At 42.7% G+C, this 15,185-nt stretch overlaps 1 protein-coding gene and 1 long non-coding RNA gene across 6 annotated transcripts in view; one reads left to right on the plus strand and one right to left on the minus strand.

The window, feature by feature from the left end:
- The window catches only part of slc9a1a (solute carrier family 9 member A1a), a 47,992-nt gene extending 39,687 nt beyond the window's left edge, over nucleotides 1–8,305 (minus strand). For 2 of the 3 annotated variants that reach the window (XM_061820909.1, XM_061820908.1), the window contains exon 1: nucleotides 6,042–8,305. In XM_061820909.1, coding sequence (XP_061676893.1) covers nucleotides 6,042–6,333 — 292 coding nt within the window. In that variant the 5' untranslated portion in view covers nucleotides 6,334–8,305. The remainder of the gene's footprint in view (nucleotides 1–6,041) is intronic. The other variant, XM_061820910.1, reaches the window with a different exon arrangement.
- The window catches only part of LOC133501275 (uncharacterized), a 29,170-nt gene continuing 20,351 nt past the window's right edge, over nucleotides 6,367–15,185 (plus strand). For 2 of the 3 annotated variants that reach the window (XR_009795143.1, XR_009795145.1), the window contains exons 1-3: nucleotides 6,405–6,488; nucleotides 8,302–8,376; nucleotides 9,208–11,027. This is a non-coding gene — a long non-coding RNA (uncharacterized LOC133501275). Of the gene's footprint in view, nucleotides 6,489–8,301; nucleotides 8,377–9,207; nucleotides 11,028–15,185 lie in introns of all 3 variants that reach the window. The other variant, XR_009795144.1, reaches the window with a different exon arrangement.

Raw genomic sequence — 15,185 nt, forward strand, 5'->3', positions numbered from 1 at the left:
AAAAAACGTATTGCACGCTACCGCCACAAACAGCCCGTGAGTTGTGCTTTTAAAGTGCTGGTATGTTGTACCCTACTAGATTATTTTTTCCCAAACCTTTATTAACCCAAGGCATAAAAAAATGGTCTCATTCTCAGATTTACTGAGTGTGAAATCTGAACATGATTAGACCAAGATAAAGCTAATATTTTGATGTATGAATGACAACAGGTGGAAGCAGGTTCCATTGCACCTGATACGTTCCTGGCATAGAGAGAAAAACAGATAAATTTTCACATCACTTCAGAGTTGGATAATAACTTGATACTTTCTCTTGGGACACAGGATGACTTCTTACTGCACATTAAGGCTATGTTCATACTGCAGATCAATTCCATTTTTACCCATTGTGACATGTATCTGACTTCACGTCAATGTAAACATTACACTTTTACCCCCCAACTCCAAATGAGACCCAGGCTTGTTTGTGTATGTGGTCATAAATCACAAGTGTGAGTGCCGTCTGGATCCTCAGGTCACACTCACCCGACCTATGCGTCACCAAAAGGCGAAAACCTTGAAGATTGTTTGACAAAATGACAACCAATGGTGGACAAAGGAGCAGAAAAGAGTCTGTGGTGAAAAGAATATGGCTTATAACTGATATATGTATGGGGGGGACCAGTCAGTTCAAACACAAAATCCTTGAAATTGCTACAATTGCAACCTGCACTCGGGACCATAGTTAATTCTGTAAAAACACACCGCCTCGTATCTGTGCACATGCACTTTGTGACATCCATCTTTGTGTGTATCCGTGTCACTTCAGGGACACATTTCGTTTGCAGTAAAAGTCCCATTTGTTTTTGTAATTTCAATAACTAAATATGAAGATTGGATTGAACCAAAAAAATGTGAATCGGTCATCAGGCTCTGCATTGCCAATGTAGCTTAAAGGGCCACTGTCATGAAATGCATGATTTTTAGTATGTTATTAATGAAAAAACCGGCAGCCAACATGGACCCATGCGTTTTTTCACCACAACACGTGATTTTTGACATTTACAGCTTTTTGTAACTCCCACCTCTCGGGGGATTTGTTTTCGAGAAAAAGCAGGAAGTGACGTACATGGCAGGACCGCCCGCAAGTGGACTCGTTTGTCTCTATTAGTTTTACCTCCGGGAGGGTAGCTCGTTGTTCCTTTGTGTTAGCCAAAATGCCGGCTCGTTGCATTGCTGGACATTACTTGAACACTCGGGTGAATGGATTTACCGTTCATAAGGGTTGCAAGAGACCCGGTTCGTCAAGAAAAATGGATTGCACAACTGTAATGGACGAGAGCTTTGTGGATTACAAATGACAGGTAGGTGTGTATACAGCTACTAAAAAAAAAAAAAAAAAAAAAAAAAAAAAAACAATAGTTGTGGGGGGGGGGGCGTAATCCATAAATCAGGGTTGCTAAATGTGTCGATGTGTACATGGAAAGGCTTCTGTGCAGCAGCCGCTGAAGGACGGCCTCCGCCGTCCTTGTGGCTCGCTACGGTGGCTCATGTCCGCCACGGAAGTGGGCGTCTATCACTGCCGCGCGGAGGTGGATAGGGCAGGGAGGTGGTTTGGCCGTGATCGCATGTCATCTAACTATGGCTCGAAACAATAATAATAATAAATAGTAATATTGCCCCAGTAACTTCACTCGGTTGTGTGGTGTTCTTTTCGAAAAGGGCTTCCGTGTCAGAAGGGGCGCGTTTGTCTCCCATAGTTAGGGTGCACCGCGTGTTTTCATTGGCGAATGTCCGGGTGACGTCACAGACAGGGGATGCAGCCAATATGGCGACCACTTGGATGTCGTCGAATGACACTTCCGCAACTTTGCGCATGGATGACGCGCTCTCCGCTCATATTTATTTTTTCGTATGGACATTGAATAATATTACATGTATTTTTTATTTCAATAACTATTTTAGAATGTTTATAGGGATGACACTAGCCCTTTAAAATTGTCTCAGCAAACTGGCTTGGAATCAATGTGCGAGATTATTCCGTTAATTCAGTGTTATGTGTGTGTATTTTTATTCTTTATTTTCCTTTCATACTTCCATGTTATTATGATGCGGGTCTTTTCTGATGCGGGATTCTGGAATGTTCCAAGGAGTGCCTATATAAGGACGAGAAGGACTGTCACCTGAGCTTCTTACCAGCACTCTTGGACAAGTAGACAAGTACATACCAAAATGCATTCTGCCTTTCAACTCTGGACATTTCTGGACATTTTTTGACTTGGATTGACTATTTGCTGGAAAGAACATTTGCCTGGTTGTTCAACTCTGGTGACTATTCGTAGCTTGGCACGGCTATTGGGTCTTTGAACTTCTATTTTGTGTTAGTTGTTTTATCGTTTTTGTGTTGTATTGTTGTGCGTGGGATTAAATGATCTTAAACGCAATACAACTGCTTTGCCATATTTTGGCAGTTTGAGCAAGGGGGTTTTAGTCTAAATTCTCACGTAACATCAGTTACCACAAAACGCTTGTTTTGCTCCATTTTGTCTATTTGTGCCATTTATTCACTGTCCAAATCTTCTATTTACACTCTTGTGACCAATCAGAGATCGTCACATGCTACAAAGTAACTTAGTGTTAATAAATTTTGCATTGATGAAAATGTATTTTGGTTGCTATAGTTTGCAATTCTGAAATAAAAAGTGCATAAGGTCGCCAAAGCTATTTTTTTTATATATCATTTCATCTCTATTTAGGACAATGACAGGAGGACCAGGCATAGCTTTATTTGGAGGAAATTCTAGTGGACCAGAGGTGACACTATTATTCTAATTATTACTGCTGTGATATTAGCCAAACTGTTGCTGTCCTTCATCCAAGACAGCATCAAGGATTCTTAGTCATCACTGTGGTGAACTGTAAAAGCACTGAGTCATTACCTCCAAGTCACCAGCAATCATCAATATAGATTTTAACCTCTTGAGTGAACAACTGAACCAAGCAAATTCAATGAAGCTGAACAGTTTGGCCTTTTGCCTAGTTTATCCATCAAGTCCAATCTTGGCATCAGTAAACAAAGACTTGCGACAAGCTTGTTATCCGAGTAACACGGCATTCAGCAAAGATGTGCTTTATCTGGGTGAATTATCAGCATTGCGCTGCCTCTGGATAAGCCATTCTTCTCTTTCCAGCATGTGATTGTGATTCAAACCCCAACCTAGACCGCATTGTCCTCAAGTGACGTACCCAGACCATCAACCCTCGTAAAACCCATCCGTACATTTTCTATAGCTCTTGTTCTCAGCGGACGTGTGGTGAGAGATACAGACTACACCTTGGGACTTGTTGCTGCCCAAGCAGGGAACATGTAGACAGATTCACAACCATGACAGTTTAGTCTTCAAAGAGCCTAACATCAATCCATCCATTTTTTGAGCAGTTTATCCTCACAAGGGTCAAGGGAGAGCTGGAGCCTATCCCAGCCATCCTATGGCAAGAGGTGGGGTACACGACAAACTACATCTTTTATAACATCGGAGGAAGCTGGAATACATGACGAAAACCCATGCGTGCAAGGGGAAAACATGCAAACTCCACTTAGGAAGGTCAGACTAAGATTCAAACCCAGAACTACGAGGTGGTTGTAATTTAACATGAGCATGTTTCGTTGTATTATGGCAGTATTAGCAATAGCTTTTGTTGTACATTGTGACTCATCCCACATGAGCTGGCGCAGTCAGTACAAATGCTGAGACAGTACCTTTATAAGTCCAAAAATGTACCTGCTCACACAATGTGAGAAAATCCTGAAAAAGCTGTTTAAGCTATTCCTTGAATTCAGTTGCTTTCTAATTCAGTTCTACATGAGTAGAAGCATTTGTGTTAACACCTATGGACAATTTAGTCTTCAATGAAGCAATCATGCATGTTTTTGGAATGTGGGAGGAACCTTTAGTAGCAGGAGATCACACAACCTCCACACGGGAAGGGCGGGAGCCAAAACTGAAACCCAGAGCCTCTGAACTATGGTGCAGACATGCTCCTGAAATACAATCCTATACTGCAAAAAGATACCATTGAAGCTCTAGGTTAGGAGTGTCAAAATTCATTTTTGCCAGTGGCCACATTGTAGTTTCAGTTTCCCTCAGAGGGCCTTTATGATTGCTAAAACCATAAAAATCTTGAATCACATTATATTTACACACGAAATCTGTGAACCAGTTTTGAAATCAGAACTCAGGGGTAATGGGTGTTTCAACCATTATTCGTGTTTGGGCACACAAAAAATGGTGATCGTATCTCAACGTTATCATTTACGATCGATGACAGTTTTAAATGTTCACAAGAATCATGGAAGTTGGCACAGATGATTTGTCTTCAAGGGTTGTATAAAAATCATGTGGTGGTCTGGATCTGGCACCCAGGCCTTGAGTTTGACACTTGTGCTTTCAGTCCAAAGTGTACAAAAGGGAAGAACCTCGAGACCACCATACTATCCTACTCAAATTCAACATGGACAAGGTTTCGACAGCTTTCCTTGTGCAACTGAACTTCTCCATGTGACCAGGCTCAGCCAATCTAGTGGTTTACTTAGAGCGGCTTTTGCAAGAGGAGCGAGTTGGTATGTACGAGGTGGGAAAGTGGTGGACTCCGAAAATTAACCCAGCTCTTTAAAGGTCAAGTGTCATGAAATGGATTATTTTTAGTGTTATTAATGAAAAAACAGCAGCCAGTATGGACCCATCCATTTTTTTTTCCCCACCACAAAACGTGATTTTGCCGTATATGGATTTTGTAAATCCCGCCATGAAAATCCTCTTGAGGGATTTGTTTTCGAGAAGCAGCAGGAAGTGACATAAAGGACAGAAGCGCCCCCAAGTGGACTCGTTTGTTTCCATTAGTTTTACCTCCGGGAATGTAGCTCATTGTTCCTTCGTGTTAGCCAAAATGCCGGCTCGTTGCATTGCTGGACATTGCTTGAACACTTGGGAGGACGGATTTACCTTTCATAAGTTCGCAAGAGACCCGCTTCTTCGTGAAAAATGGATTGCACGGGTGCAATGGACGAGAGCTTCGTGGGTTTCAAATGACAGGTAGGTGTGTATACAGCGATAAAAAAAAAAAATACTTTGGGGCGGACCGCGTAATCCGTCTCTCATAATGTAACAAAAGATCCACGTACGTATGACAGGCGTCCTACATGTCTCGATGCGCGCATCGGACGGCTTCCGGGTCGGGTTCGCCAGCGAAGGCTGGCGCGGCGGCTCGCGGACAACAGCAGCTATGAACAATGCTCCCGACAATGGGGCACTCAGCCGCATGCGACGACAACGCCGTAAAGCAGCACGGGTCGGCTCCGTGATAAGCCACCTCGGCGCCGAAAATGAGCCACCCCGACTAAGGCGCTGCGTCCGCCGGTCACAACTCTGTGAAGGCTGCCGCGTCAGGTTCGCGGACGGCGGCGGGTCTGAACAACGCTGCCGACAACGGCGCACTCAGCCACAGTAGGGGCCACAGCGTGTTTTCAATGGCGAATGTCCGGGGTCACGGACAGGATATGCTGCCAATATTGCGACCACTTGAATGTCGAATGACACTTCTGTAACTTTGCTCATGGATGACGCGCTCTCCACGCATATTTATTTTTTCGTATAGACATTGAAGTGAATAATGTTATATGTATTTTTCATTACAATATCTATTTTAGAATGTTTATCGGGATGACACTTGACCTTTAAAACAAGGGGGGAGGGAATAAAGGGTGGAACAAATTACATTAAGATGTTATACCAGATCTTAAGTGTTTTTTGTTGATATTTCAGCAATGTGGAACTATGGTGTATCACGATGACAGCAGTAGAGCCTTTTAAAACTTGGGAAGCGAGGTCAACAAGGACGATGCAGTGCAGTTTGTATAGCACTACTACTAAATGAATAACTCATGAGCATATCGTCTGTGTCAAAGCATTTTTTTTTAATCCATCTGAATTCGATCGCATTATAAAAGTGTGTGCACATACCTACAAACACGAAAATGAACGCCAAAAACAAAAACAACTCACCTAATTTCATCAACGAAGCCAGCAGGACCCATAAGGAGATCTCGAAGGGAGTTTGGATATGTTTGTACTCGAAGCTGAGCACCGGGAAGGGTTTCTTGGTGAAGTTGCGCTTCTCCTCCTTCACGCAGTGGACGTCCGACTCGTCCCGGTGGCCCACGTCCGGGGAGCTGGAAGCTCCGAGGGGCAGCACGGAACCCTGCAGGAGCACAAGCAGCACCAGCACGAGGAGCGCTCGCTCCGGCAAGCTGCTACCGAAGCCGCCCGGGCGACGCGAGCCTCTCCGCGGGGACATTTTTAGCGGAGAGGGGAGTTGGTGGAGGCGCCTCTGAAGTTTAAGCAAGTTGGACCATTCGTTGGTTCGAGCTTCGCCACATGAATCCACCGAGCGTAGAAGGCGTGGAACCGGGGGAGGTTAGCTAGCCGGTGGAGGGAGTCTTGGCTAGCCAGGTGAGCAGCCTTGGGCCGTGGAAGGGTGGAAGCAGGAAACGTCAACGTAACACAAGAACGACAATTTTAAAAGTCTGAACGAGTCTCCCTTTTTGGGGTGGTGGTGGGGGGGGGGGCGGCTTTCAAACAAGTTTACTCCGCGTGACTTAGCAGCGAGCGCATATGTCCTCTCCGGGGAAAGGTGTCATCGTTGATGCTGGAGACAAACGAAACGCAGCGGCATCCCCCTTCGCACCTCCTCTCCGTCCCCTTCCGGACAAAGTCGCTCGCGAAGCGGCAGCAGCGGCGGCGGCGGTGGCGTCGTCACCACTCAGATTCTGACCTTGACGTGGAGCCACGAAATAACCGCGCCGCATTTTGTCTCATCGCCGAGTAAACGCCAACTTTTTCAAATAGGTTTGCTAATGAGTATCCGTGCGCGTGTGTGCGGTGGTCATTCCACTGTCTCTTGCTCCCACGGAAGAGGAGGAGGACCTTGGCGGGGGTCAGTTCAGGGAAGGGAGAGCCGCGATGCGGACCGCCTAGGAGGGGGCGGCGTCGGTCGCTTCTTTCCCCACTTATCGCGCCAGGTAGCCCCTGGCTGCTCCCGCAGGTTTTCGCCTCATTCAACCTTCAAAGCCTTTTCGCTGGGGTTTGTTGGATGCGAGGGAAAACCGCCACGGAGGGAGGGAGGACGGCAGCCGTCAAACAGCGACGCCGCCCGGCATGGAGGTTTAAGTTGTCGGTGCGTGAGAAAAACGGAACCTCATGACAGTCATGTGTTGTCTTCGATCACTAGAGGGCAACAAACATTCTGTACTTGCTTTTATCATTTCCTTGAAGTCTGTTCAAAAGGGACTTACTGTCCAAATATTTTTCACAATTTAAAAAAAGTCCCTAGGTACTTTTACTGACAGCCTTTCATCAAAATGCACAATGATTAAGAATTCTATTAAACTTTATGCACCAAACTTCTTCCATCCGTCCATTTTCTGAGCCGCTTATCCTCACAAGGGTCGCGGAGTGCTGGAGCTTAGCCCAGCTGTCAAATGGGCAGGAGGTAGGGTACACCTTGAACTAGTTGCCAGCCAATCGCAGGGTACATCGAGACAAACAACCGCACGCACTCACAATCACACCTAGGGGCAATTTGGAATGTCCAATTAATAATGCATGTTTTTGGGATGTGGGAGGAAACCGGAGTGCCCGAAGAAAACCCACACAGGCACGGGAAGAACATGCAAACTCTACATAGGCCGATCCGGGATTGAATCCAGGAGCCTCAGAACTTTCCAGCTGAACCAACCTGCACCGCCTCCAAAATACACAATGATCAAGAATTCTAAAACACATTTTATGCACACAGCTTCTTGTATGGCTGAAATTAGTAGGTTTGGAGAAGGGAATTTGGAAGCCTTTTTCTATAATTTGCCAGACAAAGTGGTTTCATGAGTTACATCATTAATAAAGGCCATCTTTTGAGTAGAGGTTAATCTCGGTCTCATCAGTCCACAAAACGTTCCAAAACTTGTGGCTCATCTTGCTGCTTCTCTGGAAAATCCAGTCTGGTCTTCTTTTTGCAAACCACTTTTGCATTGTGATACCTTCACTCCCCTGTGGAGGTTGGCACTGATTGTTGTCTTTGGGTCCTCCTTCACAGCTCTCACAACATTTCTTTCATCAACTGCTGTCGATATTCGTGACCGACCTGTTTGATGTCTGTTGCTCAGTACAGAAGTACTTTCTTTGTTTTTCCAGGACATTCCAAATTGTATTTATTGGCTATGCCCAATGTTTGTGTGAAGGTTCTAATCGAGTTTCGTCCTTCTCTCAGTTTCCAAATGGTGTCAGGGACAGCTTCCTGGTCCTGGTCTTCATGTTTGTCTAACAGCAAATGCAGTTTTCACAGGTGAAACCCAAAGCCAAAAGCAAGCCCTATCTATCTAATGTTTAAGCAATCTATCTTAAACTCAAAACCTGAACAACTAGAAACCCCCTCAATCACATTCCAATATGTTTGCTCAATTGAAAAGAGGGTGGGTTCAAACCAATGATGCTCTGTCCCAAGTTGTTAAACACATCTTGATTTAAATACCATGAAATAAAAACTGGAATACTGAACTATTGTCTCATATTCATATTTTGATCTGTAACCCAAATATCTTCAGTATACCACAAAAGCAAAGGAACTGACCTTGCCATTCCGATACTTTTGGTGCACTAGCATCAATCACAGTAGTGGTCTCATGGTTAACAACATTTATTTTTCCTTCACGGTGGAGGGAGGAGGAGGTTTCCACAGATAATCATATGATAGATCCAAATTAGAAACAGCTAAAAACGCTTATTAAAAATAGTACATTTTGATTATTATTCCAGGTTATTTCAGGGTGGCAGAAAGTGATTACCGCTGAATTGAACTGAAAACGAGTCCAAAAACTTTCTTGTATCCTGGGTTGCACCACCATGTACACCCAAAAGCTCAAAGATTTAAAAAAAATAAATAAATCATAATGAATCCAGCGGAACCTGAGGGTGAGAAGGATAAATCAAGTGGACGTCGTAAATATTTGTTGAGGTAAGATTGCAAGACTGCCGAGAGGTGGAGTGGCCACTTCTGTTGCAACAAACTGGGAACCAAACCGCCATTATTGGGTTTGTGGAAGACCTTTCCTCACTAGTACTATATAGTACAGTATGTTATCTGTGTGTGTACTTTTATTCTTTATTTTCCTTTCAGAAAGACCGTCAACGGGGCTTCTTACCACCGCTGCTTTGGACAGGTACACGGCACACTGGATTCTGTCCTTTGTCCTTGGACATTTCTGGAACATTTGTTGACTTGGAATATTCACTGGAAAGAACATTTGCCTTTTTGTTCAACATTAGTGACAATTCGTAGCTTGGCTCGACTATTCGGTCTTTGAACTTCTATTCTGTGTTAGTTGTTTTATCGTTTTTGTGTTGTATTGTGTGTGTGATTAAATTGTCTTAAACGCAATACAACTGCTTTGTCATATTTTGCTGGTTTGAGCAAGGGCATTTTAGTCTAAATTCGCACGTAACAAAAGTGGGGGCACGTCCAAGATCAAATTCATTTGACATTTCAGACATCTGTTTCAAAGCGTTTTAATTTTTTTTGCATATTTGCAACTTAAACCGTGTAGCCAGCAAAATGGGAGTTTAAACTTGAGCACTCTATTAGGTCCTGTACCACTGAATCAGTCTGTCATTTGCGCAAGTCTGATCTTTTGCAACTTGCTAGTCATTTCCGACTAGATGCCAAATGTGCTATGAGAAAAGTCAAAATTTTGAATCTTGTTATGAGTCATTACATGACAAAAAATTTGTTCATGATGTTTTGGCCTTGGTAAAAGAGGGACCTTCATACGTTTTTGGAGTTAAAGAAAGTGGAGAACTTCTGATTAAAATGCTTGGCTGTGTTGTCTTTGAGTAATTTAGAAAACGTGTCTTGCTTCCTCGATAAAATGTCTACATCTCGGGATTCATTTCAGAATCAAAAGGGCACGTCTGTGCTATTAAACAGAAAAGTAGATTAATTAGCCAATCGCTCAATGATAATGTTATTGATGTCTGAGCTTCCAACCACGTCTACTTTTGAATTAACTCCTTCCTTCGGAAGAGCTTCACTTCAAAAAGCATCTGTTTTTTCCCCAACTGACCGTCAAACAGCAGCGGTCGAAAACAAGATCAAAAGCATCATTTCAGACATTCACTCCTTTGCGTGTGCTTAGCGACTTTCTTGCGATTACTATGTTAGTCATAAAGTGCCCCAATTTAATCTTCGACACGAGAAAAAAAATCCCTCGTTTGACCTTGGCCCGAGCAAATCCTTTTGCACTGAGCATTACGAATTATTTCAAAGCACCCAAATGACCTAAACGCCAGCATCGGTATTCACAAAGGCCCCTACAGGAATGTGGATGCATATATTGAGAGAATGAATTCAATTTGGTCCAGACAATGTCACCATGGTCACTTGAGGGTTCGGAAAAGCACATCTCTTTGCTTTTCGGAGACTTTTTACTGTTTGTTTAGGCTTTTAGGAGTGGCCTCTCAAGGCTAGGAATTACGACTGAACATGACTCAGCGGTTAGCACTCTATATCAAAGAAGCTTTGTCAGTTGTTTTCACCGAGCGTACATTTGAGGTGGCATCGAGTCAACTTCGGAGGAGGCGGTCATTTCTCTTCGCTGCTCCTTATTGCATTACAGTTTTTCATGGGCCTAGTTTGCGCTTTGTAGTTTCATTAGCGTTAAGGATTGGCTCTTTATCCGTCACTATCAAAATGAATTACACATCAAAGCGGGTTCGCAGACCCGGAAATAGGAAGATTATAAAGACAAACAGGATGTGTGTGATGATAACTGGAGAACAGGAAATGTGTTACATAAACAAATTAAATTTACCATGCAGATGCTTATGTAAATAAACACATAAAGGATTTTGATTAGCAAGATGAGCCAAAACTGTGGCAAAACAATAAATAAATCCTTGTCTACAAGTGACTTGTTATGGCGACTGCCGATGCGTCAAGCCGTAAGTCGCAACAGCGGTATATTTCTTACGGTTTTAGAAAGTGAATTTTATTTATGTGTATGACAGTTAAAATGTTAATTACGTTTTTCAATTCTATCAAGGAGATACTAACATAAATGGCACATACGTTCTGTGACTAGCATGTAAATGACATGCTAGCATGACAATGGATATATCCGAGCAGGGTGCCTAAGCCACGCTTACTTAGATACTGTTGTTATGCACCCCAAGATACTGATCAAAATGGCGGACACGGTGCGGCCGAAGCACGTTATGACCGATTCATTAAAGCGAATTCCCGATTCCGTTCTGCCCATGGTATCAGAAATATCGACAAAGAGTGTACAGAAACGCTTGAATTACTTTCAACACGGATGTATTCATAATGTCAAGGAACCCCAGTGAAAGGTTCTACAATGTGTTGGCTGTCCATGCGAAAGAATCAACCACCTCATAAATTAATGTTGGACATCAAATGCAGTAATGTTTCTGATGCCTATTGTTCATGCAAAGCAGGGTAAGTTTGCATTTTTACGCTTAATAAACATGTCACTTCGAAATTATATCTACGTTCATAGTGGAGAATTAATTTACATAAATTATGGCAGTATGCGTGTCCTGTATCGGTCTGAACATACGTACTGGGCACATAAATGTAGGCCCAAAATATTTGTATTCACGTGATGCGTTTAATCATGGATAAGAACGCTTGAGAGCGGAGCCGAGGTGCAGCTGGAAGCTTTGAGTTTCCCCCGGCTCAGGTGGGGCTTCCTCCTTCCTTTATAGCTGTTACACCAACTAATTTTAATAGCTTACCTTGGAACAGACGGCTTTGTGCTGATTTATCTTCGATACGATTGCTGGTTGTGAGGTCGGCCACAAGCCTTAATCCACCGTTTGCATTTATCTAAATTACACTTTGGAAAAAGCGCACCAGATATCCTCCCAGTAATCTCTCTGGATAGCGCTCGTCGAAGCACCATATTTCCAATTTCGGATACAAGCAGGACCATACACTCGCAGTTCAGAGGCTTAAAGTAAGCACGTGCTCTCTTAGTTTGTGGGTAAAGGATAGCGGCTGTAGGTAGCATGGCCGGAGTTCAGAAAATGACACTCACTGATTGGTCTAAAGGGAGCTGTCAATCATTCTCACAGCTCCATCTATGAACACAGAAGTGTCAGCAGCTTTGTTTTTGTTTCATGTAGTTGTATATACGGGCTAACTTTTCTTTAGTACTTACACTTTATACGCTAAAAGTGAGCAAACCATAGAACAGGAAATGTACCAAAAACACACAGTTTACAAAGACGATGCTAATGTACTGTAAGTAGCATGTAATCAAATACGTAAGAGTCTAGCATAAAAGTGAGAACACTGAAGGCCTTTTTATACTTGCACATCACAGAATATGACTAAAACGAGGCAATCACGAGAAACGATCTGTGCGGCTTTATCCACGCAGCAACTTTTTTTATACGTGTGTTTGGCAAGCTACGCAGAAGCGCTGTGCGGGATAATGCGTAGGTCACGTGACACAATGCGGGTGTTGTCAACCGCATGACCGCGGAAGTATAGAGAGGCCTTTATAAGACAGTTGAGGATGTTTAAATGTTACTTTAAAAGTAAAATGATCATCCTATTACAGGAAATACATTACATTCACAAATTGTATGAAGCAGATGCAAACAAGTTATTACAAGAGGTTAACCTGTTATGAAGTTAAGTCTCCCTACACCACCAGACATAACACACGGTTAGATCAACGCCACTGACGACAGTACAGTATTAGGTTGTTACTTTGTGCTTTGTATTATCCTCGCTCATTTATAAATTATTACCTTCCAATGCAAAGTTATAAGATGAACGGCATTGTGACGATGATCTATGATGTACTGTATTCCTGTAATTGTGAAAATAACCAACTTCACCTAAGACAGGGATGTCCAAGCTGTTTTCCACGGTGGACCAAAAATAGAAAAGTGGACAGATGAGGGAGGGAGGGTGGGACGGATGGGCACATAATCTTGCTTAAACCAACCCAATTTACTTTTAGTCGAGAAGTGGTTAGCAGATAAACATAGACCAATGTCCAAAGGTTAAGATCAAGATTAAACATAAAACGAACTGTAACATTTTTCTCAAAACATTTTAATGCACATCCAACTGTTGAATGTTCCAGTCCCTTTTGCACAACTTGGCTGTTCTCGAGTAAGTAGCTGAATGGCAACATTCACAACAGACGTTTCATCCATGAATGGGCCAATGAATTTCACAAGTTCACGTTTTGACATCGCGACACCAAGACGACACCGGGCAGTTGGTCAAAAGTACCACGGCGTGTTCTCAGAGGGAAGTGGCCACTGAATTTAGATAGTCACAGTGTCATCATCGGGTTACAAAAGACATACAAAGAGGCCATTTTGAAATAAAAATGTAAAAAAACTGATGTGAATTTTGTCACTAAATTAGCAAAAAGTGCTGTCACAATAAACAGTGCAGTTGAAAGTTCAGTGATAGTTAAATGACGTTGCACTGTAGTTGATATCCTAGAGTGCATTTTTAATTCATCCTGCAATTTCACCCAAAATCTGAATCTCAGTAACTATTTTTAAGATTATAAAAAATAAAATGAATAAACAAAGGTTATTGGTCAAATAGTAAAACAAATGAGTATACTACATCTTGTAAAGTTTAAAATGTATTTTTTATTTAAAAGATTGTGATGTTTTATCAGTCAATTTTCATTGTTTAAGTTTTATTCATTTTTAATTAAAAATATTTGGCAATTAGTTGAAATAAGTTTAACATCTTGCAACCTTTTTCATTTTATTTCACTTGCTTAAAATACTGTGATGGCTTTCAACATAAAATGAATATGCAGTATGTATTTTTGTAAACTGATATGGGGCTTGTTTTTAATTTATTAGCAGAAGAACCTGAAAAACCACTCGAAGAAGACCCACAGTCCAAGCTAATACTACCCTCAGGACTGTGCAAGACCTTTAGTTGCCACACTGGCCTTCATTAGCGCTGTGATATTTGTGATAGCCGAGAGCATGCTGCAGAGCTGAGAGAGAGCCAAAGATGAACACTAAACAGCTGCAATGTGTCAGGAGCAAATCCTCAAATAATCACCTCAGCCGTCAAAAACACGTTCCGCGTATCTGCTGACAAACGTGGTCAGGGAGGATGTAGACCTCTTTGTACCCAGGAAGGTGTCGCATCGCCCTTCTTTTTTAGATCCCAAATTCATGCTGGGTCACCATCATAAATCCGACAGCAGAGTCACGCACTCTAATGAAGAGTCTGACGTTGATGACAGCAGAGCAGTCGGCGGACTTTGTGTTTGTTCTGTCGGTGTTGCTATAAGTGGCCTCGGCGAAACGTTATTTATATTCTGCAGTGCTAATCTGGTTCACCAATCGTGATTTATGACAAAGTCACCGTCATGGTCATTGTCCACATTATTTTACTGGCAAGGTCGTAGTCAGAGTACAAGCATTCAACCCAGTAAACCTGGACTGAAATCTTAAAACCAGGGGATGAGACAAATTGTGTCAGAAGTGGGCTGTACTGTAATGATCTGGCTAGAAGGACAAAAAGCCTATAGTGTCGCAGCCAGTAGACAGCTAATTTTTTGTCCAAGATTAAGAGACCCAAATTCAGATGTGCCATATCATGAATTCCTTAAATACTGTCAGAAGTGGGATGGTTTACCGTAACTGAGCCTGTAGCTTGTTCCATGAGTTGGAGTCTTGGGATTGGTGACTCCAAAAACTGCGAACTGCAAACTAATTAGTGAGACAAGGGCTCGTTGGTGTCATGGTCAGTGAGTCTGTTTTGTCAAAAAATAATAATACTACTGTAATTCCCGACCTACAGAGCGCACCTGGTGAAAACCCTCGGTACACAGCTAGCTAATACTAGGGCCGCGCTCAGGCATGAGCATTTCACGGAAACGATCGTTCCGTTAGCGTGTCGTTACCCAGCCTGAGAAAACACGGAACCGAAAGTGCGTTTCCCAGATCTCGGGGCTTACTTTTAATAAAATTCACCCATGTGTGGAATGTAAAACAAGTTCTCAACGAAATACAACAATCTGTATAAAAGAAACCTACATGAACCCCTTTATTTTTAATGATTAAAACACCCAGCTT

This window comes from Syngnathoides biaculeatus, chromosome 5, assembly GCF_019802595.1.
Source record: "Syngnathoides biaculeatus isolate LvHL_M chromosome 5, ASM1980259v1, whole genome shotgun sequence".
Lineage (NCBI taxonomy): Eukaryota > Metazoa > Chordata > Actinopteri > Syngnathiformes > Syngnathidae > Syngnathoides > Syngnathoides biaculeatus.